At 37.2% G+C, this 17,140-nt stretch overlaps 1 protein-coding gene across 2 annotated transcripts in view; it reads right to left on the bottom strand.

The window, feature by feature from the left end:
• PPP2R3A (protein phosphatase 2 regulatory subunit B''alpha) overlaps positions 1–17,140 on the bottom strand; it is a gene marked incomplete at its 5' end in the record, with an annotated part of 158,547 nt that overhangs the window by 16,832 nt on the left and 124,575 nt on the right. For both annotated transcript variants that reach the window (XM_079704145.1, XM_079704146.1), the window contains 3 exons: positions 6,926–7,032; positions 8,697–8,815; positions 10,115–10,290. In XM_079704145.1, the coding sequence (XP_079560271.1) occupies positions 6,926–7,032; positions 8,697–8,815; positions 10,115–10,290 (402 nt within the window). The remainder of the gene's footprint in view (positions 1–6,925; positions 7,033–8,696; positions 8,816–10,114; positions 10,291–17,140) is intronic.

Genomic DNA, 17,140 nt, shown 5'->3' with positions numbered 1-17,140 from the left:
TGTCTTTTTCTAAAAATGATTAGAAAGTTTTCCATTTAATATTTATTCTTTTAGTGATTTTCCTTAAACTTAAAAAAAATTTTTTTTGGCTGCATTGGGTCTTAGTTGCTGTGCGCGGTCTTTCTCTAGATGCGGTGAGCAGGGGCTACTCTTCGTTGCAGTGCGTGGGCTTCTCGTTGCGGTGGCTTCTCTTGTTGTGGAGCATGGGCTCTAGGCACTCGGGCTTCAGTAGCTGTGGCTCGCGGGCTCTAAATCGCAGGCTCAGTAGTTGTGGTGCATGGGCTTAATTGCTCCGTGGCATGTGGGTTCTTCCTGGACCAGGGCTCGAACCCGTGTCCCCTGCATTGGCAGGCGGATTCTTAACCACTGCATCACCAGGGAAGCCGAACAGACATACTTTAACTCTGGTCATTGTTAAATATACATTTATCAATGTCTATATTCTTCACTCTAATAAAGATTCATAGCATATTACCCTGACCTTCTTTTACTCTCTCTGTTAACAGTATCTATAATCAATACTTCCCTAATTCTAAGGATAAATTTTACTAATTTTGTTGTTTCTTGTATCCCACTATTCCTCTAGGATATATTTACCTTCTTGCTGAAGAATACCCTTTAATATTTCTTTCAGAGATCATCTGTGGGTGGCAACCATTTTGCATCTTTGAATGTCTAAAAATGTCTTTATCTGGCCCTCACATTTAAATAGGAACAGAATTCAAGGTTCAAAGTTTTTTTCTTTTCAGTATTTCAGTGAAATGCTCTCTTTCTTTTTCTTTATTTTTAAATTGGGGTATAGTTGTTTTACAATGTTGTGTTAGTTTCTACTGTATAGTGAAGTGAAGTGGAGTTCCCTGTGCTATATAGCAGGTTCTTGTTAGTTATCTATTTTATACATATTAGTTAGTGTATCTATTTCTTTTTGTGTTTAATTTGTGGGTAATCTTTTCTTTTCCCTCTCCGGTAGCTTTTCAGTTCTTTATCTTTTATGTTCTGAAATTTCACTCTACTATAGGGATTGGGAAACTACAATCGGTGGGCCAGATCTGTCTCACCACCTGTTTTGGTACAGCCCATGAGCTAAGAATGGTTTTACCTTTTAAAATTTGAAAACAGAATCAAAAGAAGAATATTTCGCGATGTGAAAATGATCTGAAGTTAATATCTCAGTGTCTATTATTAAAATTTTATTGGAACACAGCCACATTCACTTGCTTACATATCATGGCTACTTTCACACCACCGTGGCAGAGCTAAGTAATTGTGACAGAGACCTGCAAAGCCTAAAATATTTACTACCTGGCCAGAAAAAATTTGCTGATTCCTGTTTCTGTGTATATTTTTATTTGTTTAAACAGCTAAAATTCTGGGAATTACTTGGCTATTATTTCTGCTGGTTTCTACAAGGATTTCTTACTCCTGTATCACAATCAATATTCCAAATCAAAAGCTTTTCAGATGTGTCCATTCTATTATTTAGCCCAATGATTGTGTTTTTTCATTAAGATTTTTTTTCTTTTCATTTCCAGATACTGGAAAGATACTGGCTGGTCTTGCTTGAAGAGTGTAATATTCTCTCTTACCTCTCTAAAAATAGTCAGACTTCCCTGGCGGTCCAGTGATTAAGACTCTGCGCTTCCACTGCAGGGGGCACGGGTTCGATCCCTGGTTGAGGAACTAAGATCCCACATGCTGTGCGGTGCAGGAAAAAAAAAAGTAAATATACCCATTTTGATGTCTTGTTCTGATCGTTGTACTGAGTCTCCTTCCAGGGTTGAAAGTTCTTCCATTTGTTGAGTATTTTATTGGTTGATATTTGTCCACTTTACTATGTAGTAGAGAACAGACTGTTGCCTCTGCACTGGCTGCTTAGGAGAGAGCAATGTGGGCTTGCTAGTGTTTTAAATGGGAATAGGGGGATGGATGGGCCATGCTGCCCCAAGATCCCATACTCACTGCTTTTGTCTTTCCTTTATGGGTGGGATGGGATGTACAGTGTTCAACCTCCCTGGACGCTTCTTCTTCTGGTCTCCCTCTTGCTCTTGGTTTCAGTCAAATTAAGGCATGAACCATCTGTACGTGCTGCTCCCTTTCTCTGTGGCAATTATCTTCCTCATCTTCCTGCACAGAACCTAAGCTCTGGCTCCCTCTTCAATCTGATTCCACCTGCTCTCCTTCTTTTAGTCCACTGAACGTTTCTCCTATCACTTCAGGGGGTGCTCTGTGTTTCTTATTTTTACATGGTATGAGAGACTGAAAACTACAGGATGCTTTGTGTACCTCCTTGAAATGAGAAGCTAGTCTGTATTACTGTTACTTTTTAGAAGTCCACTGAAGGTTTGTTTGTGGCCTAATATGTATTTTGTAAATGGTCTCTGGACAATAAACCACAAAGGTATCCATTTTCAGGGAATATTTTATTATGGCTGCAAATAACAGGTTTCAATTTCTCCTTTTTTTACCTTTTGGTGTTTCTGCTTCAAGAATCTGATGTTATCAGGACAGCTTTTTTGGGGTGTTTAGTCTTTTTTTTTTTTTTTTTTTTGCGGTACTCAGGCCTCTCACTGTTGTGGCCTCTCCCGTTGCGGAGCACAGGCTCCGGACGCGCAGGCTCAGCGGCCATGGCTCACGGGCCCAGCCGCTCCGCGGCATGAGGGATCTTCCCGGAATGAGGCACGAACCCATGTCCCCTGCATCGGCAGGCGGACTCTCAACCACTGCGCCACCAGGGAAGCCCTGTTTAGTCTTTTTTAATTCAACTTTTGTTGTCATTCTATAATTGAATACTTTTCTTTTAATAAGTGAGTTGTTCCATTTCTATTCACTGACTTAAAAGTATTTGTTTTAGTTCTGTAATCTTTATGCTGCATGGTCTGTGTTTTTCTTTTGTGTGTGTACATGTTTTCTGATTGATTTAGAATATTTAGAGTCTGGCTTTGGTTTTTCAAGTGTTTAATTAATAGCCTTAAACCCTCAACTTGACTTACCAGCTTTAGAGGGTAGCTGTTGAGGCCCTGCTAATGAAACTTACACATATATTTCTTCCTCCTCTCTACATCCCACTTTTATATTATTTTTTCTGGAATATTATGTTCTGCCTCTATCCTTTTATATTTAAATGGATTGAACACTCACTACTATTTCTTTTCCACCATGGCCACTCCATTTCTGGGCTATTTTGGTTCATCTCTTGGTTTTATGATTATGTCCTTTTTTTTTTTTTTTTTTTTTTTTTTTTGCGGTACGCGGGCCTCTCACTGTTGTGGCCTCTCCCGTTGCGGAGCACAGGCTCCAGACGCGCAGGCTCAGCGGCCATGGCTCACGGGCCCAGCCGCTCCGCGGCACGCGGGATCTTCCCGGACCGGGGCACGAACCCGTGTCCCCTGCATCGGCAGGCAGACTCTCAACCACTGCGCCACCAGGGAAGCCCGATTATGTCCTTTTTAAAGAAGAGCTCGGGCTTCCCTGGTGGCGCAGTGGTAGAGAGTCCGCCTGCCGATGCAGGGGACACGGGTTCGTGCCCCAGTCCGGGAAGAACCCGCGTGCCGCGGAGCGGCTGGGCCTGTGAGCCATAAAAAAAAAAAAAAAAAAAAAAAGGATAAAGAAGAGCTCATGGGTGCTTTATTCCTTTCAGTTCTTGTATGTTTCAAAATATCCATTGTGTTTTCATGTTTGAATGCCATCTTGGGTTAGTATAAAATTTTAGGATATAGAATTTCTTTCTCCGAGAAAGTTATAAATATTATTTTATGATCTTCTAGTATTCATTTTTACTGTGGAGGTACCTGAGGAAAGGCTGATTTTTTTTCCCCCTCTTGTCTGGTGACTTGCATTTTTTAAAAATGGAAAAAGCCCCCAAAGTAAACTTTTATTTATCTTTGAATTCTGTTAAATTCACCACACATCTATGGGGCCAGTCATCATCAGTATTTCCTGGATATGGTGTGACTTCTGACCTTTCAGATTCAGGTCTTCTTTTATTTCAAAAAAGCTTTTCTGTTATCTTTGAATATTTTTTTCTATTTCATTTGCTCCACTGTCTAATATGTTTAAGTTAGATCCCTTTTGTTTTCCTTATATATACCTAATTTTCTGATAACTTTATTTTGTTCCTTTCTGTTCAGTTTTACTTGATCTTTCAAAGCCTTCTTTCACATCTCTATTTTTTCTTTGCTAGTTAAGAATTATTATACATCCACAAAATGATTTTTAATGGTTACATGGGATTGCACTGTGTATATGTAGGATAATTTTATTAATCTTCTTCTTATTAAATACTTAGATTGTCTCCAGTTTTCACTATTATAAACATCTACACATCTTCTTAACAGTAGTGATATTGCTTCATAAGATCAGTACACTTACCCCAGTTCCTACTAATGAAGCTCCCTGCCAAAAAACTAAATCATGCCTGTGAATCAACTTGCCTGTCTTTTCTGATGCACTCAGACTTAAGATAATCAATGAATGATGAATGATTTTAAGGGTTTCCTCTGGGTCTTTGACATAAAAATGAGGTCCCAGTTTTGTGGCTAAGCATATTAAGGAAATCTCTAGATTAAAGAAGGTGGTTTGGAAATGGCTTCTTCAGTACTCTCAAAAAAGATATTCAAGACTTAATGGTACAATCTTTATGGAGGACTGTTTGACATTATCTACTGAGCTGGGTATTTTCTGTTTATCCCTCTAGATCTACTCTTCCCCTAGCTCTGTGCCCGAGGAGGCTGACCCAAATGGACCACACCATTGGGCTCTCTTGTCTTCTGGTTTCTGGTTGGAAGCTAAAGGGAAGTGCCTGCAGGATACTGAAGGATATGAGAATGAAACGGGATATTCTAGCAGCTATCCCTCAGCTGGGTTGCCACAGGTTGGCTAAATCCCATTACTGAAGGTCACAAGTTCTGTCAGGTGACCCTCTCCATATAGCTTTTCTCTTTGGGTTCTGATGATGGTTTCACCTCCTTGTCCTTTTAGGCCTAGGGATGAAATGCTCCCACCATAGCTAGTTCTGGGTGTGTGCATCATTTCTTGTTGGTTTCTCTAAAATCCTCCTATGTCTTTGCAAGTTTGCTATCTGTTTGCTACACACTAGAAATTTATCCCACATATGTATAAAATGACACATAAGATTATTCACTGCAACATTATATCTCTAATATTTCACTATTTTCACTATAATGTTTGTGAACGGAGGAATGTAAAATAATGGTATAACTATACAGTGGAATATTATGCAGTTATAAAAAACTTAGCACATTCATTAAATATATTTATGGAATAATCTCTAATTTATTGATTTGTTTTTTTCTCCAGCCTTCAGTTATTCTTTTATCAATATTTTCATACACCTCAGGGCCCCCCAAATATTTGTAATGCCTCATTTATACCTCAATGATCATAAAATACAAGTATCTGGTTCACCATGCTGCTCTCCCAGTCTCTGTTGTTATCATTTTTAGCTTTATTGAAGTTTGATACAAAAAACTGTACACATTTAGTGAATACATCTTTTTTTTTTTTTTTTTTTAACGCGTTATGCGGGCCCCTCACTGTTGTGGCCTCTCCCGTTGCGGAGCACAGGCTCCGGACGCACAGGCTTAGCGGCCATGGCTCATGGGCCTAGCTGCTCCGCGGCATGTGGGATCTTCCCAGACCAGGGCACGAACCCATGTCCCCTGCATCGGCAGGCAGACTCTCAACCACTGCGCCACCAGGGAAGCCCAGTGAATACATCTTGATGATTTTGGATATATGCTTATATCTGTGATACCATCACCACAACCAAGGCACTAAACATATCCATTACCTCCAAACATTTCCTTGTGTTTTTTTTTCTTTTATAGGAACACTTAACATGAGATCTATCTTCTTAACATATTTTAAAGTGCACAATACCATATTTTAACTATAGATACTATGTTGTACAGCAGATCTCCAGAACTTATTCATCTTGTATAACAGAAACTTTATAAAATTGTGGAAAAAGCAGGGAACTAAATAATGAGTACGGTACCATATGTGTAAGAGGAGGAAAGAAATAAAAGAATGTATATGTGTATTTGCTTTTATACATATACACATATGTATGTATATATGTGTGTGTATGAGAGAGAGAGAGTGTGAGAACGTGTGGGAGGGAGTGGGGATGGACTGTCTTTGGAAGGGTACACAGAAAATGATAACAGTGGTTGCTTCTGGGGACAGCTGGGTAGCAGGAAACTTACTATTTATTCTTTTATTTGAATATTAAATCAAATTAATATACTGCCTATTCAAAATGCATTACAATGCATTACATTAATAATAAGGATTAATTGAGAGGCTTAGAGAAACAATGACTAAGGAAGAATCATAGGAACTGCTAAAGGAATCGCTAGAAGATGAAAAGAGCCAGCAAATTATAGTTACTGAAATGTTCTAAGCAGTAAAAGTCTTGGATAATTTAATTTCTTACCACAGTCCCTTTATGGAATTATACCCTATTATAAATCCTTGTAGAAGTTACTTCCTGTTCAGGGTTGAAAGCACAAAACCATGTCTGATAAAGATTTGTTTTAAACACGATGATCTTTACTACTTAAAAGAGCATCAGTTCTTCTAGCCTCCTCCTGTATTTACAGGGTGTACTAACATCCCTAGCAAAGTAGTACGACTGCACAATGATCTCAGTTTTCAGTGAAAAGTACAACTCCATTAAAGGAAATGGCACATGAGAAGACTTCAGGAAATTAGTGAAGAAGGAAAGAGAAGACTGCTGGGGAAATATTCATTTAACTGAAGTTGGTTAAAATCACTCATTTTTATGATATTCAAAAATGGTAGAAATAGGAAAGGATTACTAGCTTGATTTTTTAAGGTGGTCCTAATGTGGTTATTACCCCTGTTAAAAAAAGTTCTACAAGACCAAGGGAGACTCACTCACCCTTCCTGGAACTGTGCTTGGGCAGACTCCTCTGCTACAAGGGTCTCATATTCCTCAGCAGCAAACCTGTCCCAGTCAGAGGGCTCAGGACTGTCATTCTCAACATCCTGATTGGGAAGAGGACAGCCACAGGAAACAAAATCAAAGACAAAGAATTGGAGATAGGTCATTACAAATGTTTTACATCACTGAAAAAAACTTATCTGAAAAATGTTTCATTTAAACGTGTTAAAAGTGGTGCTAAAGTAACATTCCTAAAGTGATTTTCTACACCTTGAATTACAAAATTATAAGGCTGTTCAGCAGCTAGACTGTTTAGGTCTAGATTCTTCAGCCTTGTTATCAGAGGCTCTTCTCTAGCCCCTTCTCCTCTGGCACTTTGCACAGCAGCTATCTGGAGTGACTTGTGGTTTGCTTATGCCCACCTGAAATGTACCATCCCTTCCTCTGACAAATTTTTATTGCTTCTTTCAAAGCCAGCTCAGATACCGTGTTATCTGTGTTATCTTGTAGAAACCGCCCTTTTCTCCCCAATCACTTCCTTCGCTATCCTATGCTTGGTTGCCACCTTTTGCTCTTCTTTTTTCATCTCTGTATACCCATTCTTTATATACTGAGTCATCTCTATATAACCAGTGTCTTCTCAACACAGCGCTTGGAATTTACTGAGCACTTCCTGCACTTTCAGAATGTTGATAATTACCACCTCTCAGAAAAAAAAGGAAAATTTAAAGGTAAAAAATTTTAAATTTATAACACAAATAAAAGAAATGAAGGGGGAAAAAGGGCATATATTTTCTTTTCCGTCTACAGTACAGGCAGCATCTTGGATTATACGTTCTAGGTAAAATGATGTTTTTCCATGATGAAATTGAGTTAGTATTGCCCTAGGGTGTAAGGTTAGTTATGCCTAAAAGAATGCAAGTACCTAAATACTGACTACACAATGTCTTACTTACTATATTTAATCCACTTTAAGAACTTCACCCCACCCTTTTAACATCTCTGAAATTGGCATGCATCTCAGACTTACAGTTGGCAATGATTTTTATTGCTTAAAGATATATAAAATAATGGGGCATCTTAAACTCAATGAAATATAATACTGACTTCAGGCTAGTGATAATGCATCCTGATACGCCCCAAGTTCCGGTGCAGAGTATTTGTTTTTAGAAGCTGATCTTTGTATTCTTACAAGTACAGTTATGCAACATATGGAAGACAAAGAAAAGACAGAAAGTTTCCTGTACTTGTACTCCTATAGGACTCAACTGAAACAGTTCTTTTCCATCAATATAATTTTTAATCTTTAAACAGGGGATTAGAAGAAGTGGTGATATTCTGCTTTTTGTTTGTTTGGTGTTTTTCTGGACATGGGTTTTCTTAGAGTCCACAGGTTTTTGTGTATGGGGAAGGCAGCTCACCCCTCTTAAGCTGTAGAATGTCTTCAAACTGATAGTCATGTACAGTAATCATTACCACTTGAAAAAGTGTTACATTATCTGAAGGTTGTCTTATTTTGGAGAGCATCTAGTTTTCATTACCTTGTCATCCCGAAATTGAATGGTACAGTTAAGCCCAATATACTTTCTAATACTATGGGAAGAGATGTGCTCTAGGTCCTTTATTCTCTCATTTCAGTATGTGATGAAATGTTTTAAATGTTACCTCTTTAAATACCAGAATTCCTGCAGACAGAGACCATTTTTATCTGTAGCACACAACCCCTGATACTGCAGCCCTCAAATAGAAGTTAAAACTATACTGGTACCTTCTGGACTGCAAAGGGATCTCTCTGTTCATGGTCTAAGTATTTCTCCAGATTAAAGAAAGTGTCATAAAAAATGTGAGCCATTCTGCATCTCTTCAGATCTCGTAGAGTTATTTTGCCTGTGTAAGAACAAATCTGGTAAATTTCAAGAGCTGTTTTGGCAAGTGAAAAAAACTTTTACTGAAGTTTAAAAGTATATGCATATGCTTATTTGATTATAAAAATTGATTTCTTTTTTTTTGAGGTGAAGTTCACATAAAATTCACCATTTTAACCATTTTAAAGGGTACAACTTAGTGGCTTTTCATACATTCACAATGTTGCAGAACCATCACCACTATCACATTCCATAGCATTTTCTTCACCCCCAAAGGAAACTGTACCCATCAAGCAGTCCAACTCCATCTCCCCTTCCAAATCCTCAGCCCCTGGCAATCACTAAATCTGCTTTCTGTTTCTATGGAAAAAGCCTATTTCTCTTTTTTTTTCTTTAAACAATTTTTTAAATTTATGTTTTTTAATATTTTAATTTTTTTGAAGTATAGTTGATTTACAATGTTGTGTTAGTTTCAGGTGTACAGCAAAGTGATTCAGTTATACATACACACGTATTCATTCTTTTTTAGATTCTTTTCTCATATAGGCTATCACAGAATATTGGGTAGAGTTCCCCGTGCTATACAGTAGGTCCCCGTTGGTCATCTAGCTTAAGTATAGTAGCGTGCCATGTGTTCATCCCAAGCTCCTGATTCATCCCTCCCCACCTTCCCCTTTGGTAACCATAAGTTTGTTTTTGATATCTATAAGTCTGCTTCTGTTTTATAAATAAGTTCATTTGTATCTTTTTTTAAAATTAGATTCCACATATAAGTGATATCATATATTTGTCTTTCTCTGTCTGACTTACTTCACTTAGTATGATAATCTCTAGGTCCATCCATGTTGCTGCAAATGGCATTATTTCATTCTTTTTTATGGCTGAGTAATATTCCATTGTATACACGTACCACAACTTCTTTATTTATTCCTCTGTTGATGGGCATTTAGGATGCTTCCATGTCCTGGCTATTATAAATAGTGCTGCAATTAGTACTGGGGTGCCTGTATCCTTTCAACTTATGGTTTTCTCTGGATATATGCCCAGGAGTGGGATTGCTGGATCATATGGTAGTTCTATTTTAAGTTGAAAAAGCCTATTTCTTAAACAGAATTTGCCATCAACTGTTGGTTCTGTGCTAACAATAAAGGAGAAACTTAAATACTTCTGTATTTGTAAAGCCTGTATGGAAGACTCTGGGAAGTTAAATAATTTAAATAATTATATCCCACACTCCGTTACAGTGCACGGAGTGTGGGATATAGTACAGTATACAGTACACCTAGGTGTACAATGCAAATGGCTCTTTATTCAATCTTACCATCGTTGGCTGGCTTCACCAGGTCAAGCATCTGGCACAGCAAATCATGGAATGGCAAGGGCTCAATGCCCATGGCTTCCATCCGTTCACACTGCTCCTCGTAGAAGTATTCCAGCTCATACATGGAGAGCACACCATCCCCATCCACATCCATGCAGCGGAACCAGTACTCAATGCTAGGAGATAAGGATACTCATTAGCAATGGCCCGTTAAAGGTCCTTTATTCACTCAGATTTATTATTGTTCATGTTTCTTTTAAAAGTTACATATGTGTATACTTTAGACTTAGACATAGTTTTACAAAATTTATTAGAATAAATGGCAGACCTTTGTTTTCTCTTCCCCAGATCCAACCATTTTCAACACCTGATTATTTTGGTATTTATCTTTACATTTCAGTTAAGATGCCTATATTGCTCCTTTCTCATATTTGTTTTAAGGAGTGGATTAATTTTGCACTATGAAAGATGAGGTTTCAGCTCTTTTGCCACTCATTCCACCTTACCCACATGCCCTCCCCAGCCTCTTAAATATATAGATAAATTACTCAACATTCAGAGTTTATAACTACATTTTCATTTTCTCTTTTATCTGCTTAGTTTTTGGGGTACAGTACATGTTACTAATTCAATCCCAAAACCTCTACCAGTTTTCTACATCCATAATCAGTCCCATTAGGTATTCTATCAATTGCATTTCCTTGAAGTCTTTCTTGGTTCCTTCTGACTTACTCTCATCTAGACTGGTTGATCTCTAGGCCTGGTTCACAGTTTCACCCTAGGGATTCCCTTCACCTTTCTCCTGTTTCTTATATATCACATTTTCCTCATTCTTGGTTTACTTCCTTGTTTGGTGTAACACATCCTTCAGTAGCTTCCTAAAAGCTACATTTTTAGATCTTGGATCATTGAAAATACCTTTTATCTACTCCCAATGTAGTTGGTATTTATAGAATTACAGCTTGGTGGTTCTTTTCCTTCAGAATTTTAAAGGCACTGATCCATTGTCTTCCATTTATCCATTGTTGTTGAGAAGTCTAAAGCCACTGATCCTTTGACTGTAACCTGTTGTTTTTTTTTTTTTTTTCCTTTGAAGCCTATAGAGGTTTCTGAGTCCCTGGTGTTTTGAAATAATATGATGAGGTGCCTTGGTCTGTATCTAATTCACTTATTTTGCTGGCCTCAGAGCCTGCTCAATTTGGAAACTAGTATTCTTTAGTTCTTGGACATTTTCTCAAATTATTTTATTTCCTCTCTGCCTCTGTTTCCCCTTATCCATTCTCTTTTTCTGGCATTCTTGTAATTCAAATCTGCATGGTCCAATATGGTAGCCACTAGCTATATGTGGCTAGTCCAATTTGAGACGTCTTTAAGTGCAAATACGCAACAGATTTTGAAGACTTAGGAAGAAAAAAACAGTAAAACATCAATACTTTTATATTGATTACATGTTGAAATAACATTTTAGATGTATTGGGTTAAATAAGAGACATAATTAATTTAAATCTTATGGTTTTTACTGTGCCTAATTTCATTAAAAAATTTAAAAACATTTTAACTAAAAATTGTATGTATTTAAGATATATAACAAAATAATGTGATATACACAGTGAAACGATTACTACAGTAAAGCCACTTAACATATCATCTCCTCACAACGTTACCATTTTTTTGGTGGGGGTTAGGGATGAGAGGACCTGAACTCTACCCTCTTTAAGTAAATTTCCAGTATTTAACACAGTATTATATTAAATGTATAGTCATTACATTGTACATTAGATCTCTAGATTTACTCATTCTATAGAATTGCAACTTTGTACCCTTTGACCAGCATCACCCCATTTCCCTCACACCCCCAGCCCCTGGTAACCACCATTCTACTCTCTGCTTCCATAAGTTTGACTTGTTTTTGATTCCCATATAAGTGAGATCATGCACTATTTGTCTTTCTGTGCCTGGCTTATTCCAATTAGCATAATGTCCTCCAGGTTCATCCATGTTGCAAATGATAGGATTTCCTTCTTTTTAAAGGCTGAGTAATATTCCACTGTGTGTGTATACATATACCACATTTTCTTTATCCATTTATTCTTTGAGGAACATTTAGGTTGATTCCATATTTTGGCTATTGTGATAATGCTGTAATGAACAAGGGAGTACAGATATCTCTTCAAGAGACTGACTTCAGAGTTCTGGTTCAAGATGGTCAAGTAGAAAGATCCTGAACTCACCTCCTCCCAAGACACGCCACATCTATAGCTACATATGGACCAGTTTCCTCTGAAAAAAACTAAAAACTAGCTGAGTGACTCCTACATATTGGACAAATGAGAAAAAACTCACACCTAAGTGGGTAGGAGATGCTGAGACACACTCTTGCTGTAAACCCCAACCCGGCACAGTGACCCACAATCAGGCAGAAACTCAAACTCCAGAGCTTCTCCCTGAGGAGCAGAGTTTGCACCCCCTACTGGGCACCCAAACTGTTAAGACCTACAACCGAGGCAGCTCCCCCCAAGTCTAGCTTGTTTCCCCTCCTTTTTTAAAATTGAAGTATAGTTGACATGTATTATTATCTTAGTTTCAGGGGTACAACATAGTGATTTGACATTTATACATATTACGAATTGATCACCACAACAAACCTAGTAACCATCTGTCACCAAAGTTATTACCATATTATTGACTATATTCCCTATGCAATACAGTACATCCACATGCCTTATTTATTTTGTATCTGGAAGTTTGTACCTCTCAATTTCCCTTCATCTATTTCACCCAACCACCCCTTACCCTCTGGTGACCACCACTGTGCTCTCCGTATTGGTGAGTATGTTTCTGTCTTATTTTGTTTGGTTGGTTTTTAAATTCCACATATAAATGAAATAATATGGTATTTGTCTTTCTCTGTCAGACATATTTTACTTAGCAAAATATCCTTAAAGCCCATCCATGTTGTTTCAAATGGCAAGATTTCATTCCTTTTTTATGGCTGAGTAAAATTCCATTGTGTGTGTGTGTGTGTGTGTGTGTGTGTGTGTGTGTGTATCACAGCATCTTTAGCCACTTATCTATCGATGGACACTTAGGTTACTTCCATATGTTGCTTATTGTGAATAATGCTTCAGTGAACGTTGGAGTGCACATATCTTTTCAAATTAGTGTTTTTGTTTTCTTTGGGTAAATACCTGGAAGTAAAATTGCTGGATCATATAGCAGTTCTATTTTTAATTTTTTGACGGACTTCTACACTGTTTTCTGTAGTGGCTGCACCAATTTACATTCTCACTAACAGTGCATAAGGGTTCCCTTTTCTCCATATCCTCACCAACACTTGTTACTTGTTGTCTCTTTGATAACAGCCATTCTGAAAGATGTGAGGATCTCATTGTGGTTTAGGTTTGCATTCCCCTGATGATTAGTGATACTGAAGATCATTTCATGTGTCTGTTGGCCATCTGTATGCCTTCCTTGGAAAAATGTTTATTCATGCCCTCTGCTCATTTTTTAATCAGACTGTTTGGTTTTTTGGATATTGTGTGAGTTTTTAAATACATTTTAGATATTAGCCCCTTCTCAGATATATCATCTACAAGTATTTCTATTCAGTAAGTTCGCTTTATGTTTTGTTGATGGTTTCCTTTGCTGCACAAAACCGTTTTAGATTGATGTCTCATTTGTTTCTTTTTGTTTGTTGCGCTTGCCTGAAGAGACAGATCAAAAACATATCTATTGCTAAGACCAATGTAAACGAGTGTACAGCCTATGTCTTCTTCTAGGAGTGTCATGGTTTCAGGTCTCACGTTTAAGTCTTCAATCCATTTTGAGTTTATATTTTGTCTATGGCATAGAAAGTGATCCCGTTTCATTCTTTGGCATGTAGCTGTCAAGTTTCCCAACATCATTTATTGAAGAGACTGTTCTTTCCCAACTGTATATTCTTGGTTCCACTGCTGTACATTAATTGACCATGTAATAGTGGGCTTCTTTCTGGGCTCTCTATTCTCTTCCATTGATCTATGTGTCTGTTTTGGTGCCAAGACCATACAGTTTTGATGGCTGTAGCTTTGTAGCACAGTTTGAAATCAGGGTGTACGATACCTCCAGCTTTGTTCTTTCTTAAAATTGCTTTGGTTTTCACAGTCTTTCGTGGTTCCAGTATACATTTTAGGATTATTTGTCCCAATTCCATGAAAAATGCCATTGATACTCTGATAGGGATTGCACTGAATCTGTAGATTGCTTTAGATAGTATGGACATTTTAACAATATTAATTCTTGTATCTTTCCATTCATTTATATTGTCTTCAATTTCTTTCATCAGTGTTTGATAGTTTTCAGAGTATAGGTCTTTCACCTTCTTGGCAAAATTTGTTCCTGGGCATTTTGTCCTTTGGGTTGCAATTGTAAATATAAGTGTTATGTTAATTTCTTTCGATAATTCATTATTCGTGTATAGAAATGCAATAGATTTCTGTATATTGATTTTGTATCCTGAAGTTTTACTGAATTCATTTATTAGTTCCAATAGTGTTTTGGTGGAGTCTTTAAGGTTTTCTACATATATTATCATGTCATCTGCAAATAGTGACAGTCTTACTACTTCCTTTCCAATGTGGATACTTTTTATCTCTTTTTTTGTGTGATTGCTGTGGCTAGCACTTCCAACACTATGTTGAATAAAAGTGTCAATGGTGGACATCTTTTTCATGTTCCTGATGTTAGAGGAAAAGCGTTCAGCTTTTCACCGTTGAGTACTTTCTTAGCTGCTGGTTTGTCATATATGGCCTTTATTATGTTGATACATGTTCCCTCTATATCCATTTTGTTGAGAGTTTTTATCAAAAATGGATACTGAATTTTGTCAAATGCTTTTTCTGCATCTAGTCACATGATCATGTGATTTTTATCCTTCACTTTGTTAATGTAGTATATCATGTTGATTGATTTGTGCATACAGAACCATCATTGCATCTGTGGAATACACTTGATAATAGTGTATGGTTCTTTTACTATATGATTGAAATCAATTTGCTAATATTTTGTTGAGGATTTTTGCATTTTATGTTCATCATATTGGTCTGTAATTTTTTTGTAGTGTCTTTATCTGGTTTTGATATCAGTATAAATGAATTTAGAATTGTTCCTTTTCAATTTTTTGGAATAGTTTGAGAAGGATAGGTATTAACTCTTCCTTAAGTTTGTTTGAATTTACTGTTGTCTGGTCCTGGGCTTGTTTGTTGGGATTTTTTTTTTTAATTACTAATTCAGTTTCATTATTGGTAATGTGTCTGTTCAGATTTTCTGTTTCTTCTTGATTCACTCTTGGAAGGTTGCATGTTTCTGGGAATTTATCCGTTTCTTCTAGGCTGTTCAATTTGTTGGCGAATAACTGTAGTAACCTTTTTTGATCATTTGTATTTCTGTTGTGTCAGTTGTAACTTCTCTTTCATTTAGTTTTTTTTCACTGATCTTTCTTTTTTTCCCAAGTCTTTATTTCATTTATTTCCATTCTGATCTCTATTATTTCCTTCTACTAACTTTGGGTGTTGTTTGTTCTTTTTCTAGTTTCTTTAGGTATAAGGTTAAATTGTTTGAGGTTTTCCTTGTTTACTAAGGTAGGCCTGTAGTGCTATAAACTTCCCTCTTAGAACTGCTTTGCTGTGCTCCAGTTTCTGGAACATTGTGTTTCCATTTTCATTTGTCTCAAGGTATTTTTAAATTTCCTCTTTGATTTCTATATTGACTCATTGGTTGTTTAGAAGCATGTTGTTTAGCTTCTATGTGTCTGTGTTTTTCCCAGTTTTCTTCTTGTAATTGATTTCTACTTTCAGAAAAGGTGCTTGATATGATTTCAATCTTTCTAAATTTATTGAGACTTGTTTTGTGGCCTAACATGTGATCTACCCAAAGTATATTACATGTGCACTTGAAAAGTATATGTATTATGCTATTTTTGGATGGAATGTTCTGTTAAGTGCACCTTTGTTATTTAAGGGCAATATTTCCGTATTGATTTTTCTGTCTGAATGATCTATCCATTGATGTAAGTGGGGTACTAAAGCCTCCTATTATTATTGTATTACTATCAGTTTCTCTCTTTATGTATGTTAATATTTGCTTTATTTACTTAGATGCTCCTATGTTGAGTGCAGAGATATTTGTGTCATATCCTCTTGTTTGATTGACCCCAAGGATCATTATGTAATGACCTTCTTTGTCTCTTGTTACAGTCTTTGCTTTCAAGTCTGTTTTGCCTGATATTAGTATTCTAATACTAATATCATTAATATTAGGTTTCCATTTTCATCTAATACTAATATCATTAGTATTCATTTCCATTTGCATGAAATATTTTTCTATCCCTTCACTTCCATTTAAAAAAATTATTTATTTATTTATTTATTTATTTATTTATTTATGGCTGTGTTGGGTCTTCATTGCTGCACGTGGGCTTTCTCTAGTTGCATCAAGCGGGGGTTACTCTTCATTACGGTGTGTGGGCTTCTCATTGCAGTGGCATCTCTTGTTGCGGAGCATGGGCTCTAGGTGTGCGGGCTTCAGTAGTTGTGGCACATGGGCCCGGTAGTTGTGGCTCATGGGCTTAGCTGCTCCGCGGCATGTGGGATCTTCCCAGGTCAGGGCTCGAACCTGTGTCCCCTACAGTGGCAGGTGGATTCTTAACCACTGCGCCACCAGGGAAGTCCCTAGCCCTTTACTTTCATTCTGTGTGTCTTTAGATCTGAAGTGGTCTTGTGTGAACCATATAAATGGGTCTTGTTTTTTTAATCCATTCAGCCACGCTTTGTCTTTTGATTGGAGCATTTAGTCCATTTACATTTAATGTAATTATTTAAAAAATATTTATTCTATTATTATTATTAATTTTTGGCTGTGTTGGGTCTTCATTGCCACATGCAGGCTTTCTCTAGTTGTGGCAAGCGGGGGCTACTCTTTGTTGTGGTGTGCAGGCTTCTCATTGCGGTGGCTTCTCTTGTTGTGGAGCATGGGCTGTAGGTGCGCGGG

The sequence above is a fragment of the Hyperoodon ampullatus genome (genome assembly GCF_949752795.1).
Source record: "Hyperoodon ampullatus genome assembly, chromosome: 5".
In the NCBI taxonomy this organism is placed as follows: Eukaryota; Metazoa; Chordata; class Mammalia; order Artiodactyla; family Ziphiidae; genus Hyperoodon; species Hyperoodon ampullatus.
This window is presented reverse-complemented; position numbering and strand designations above follow the sequence as displayed.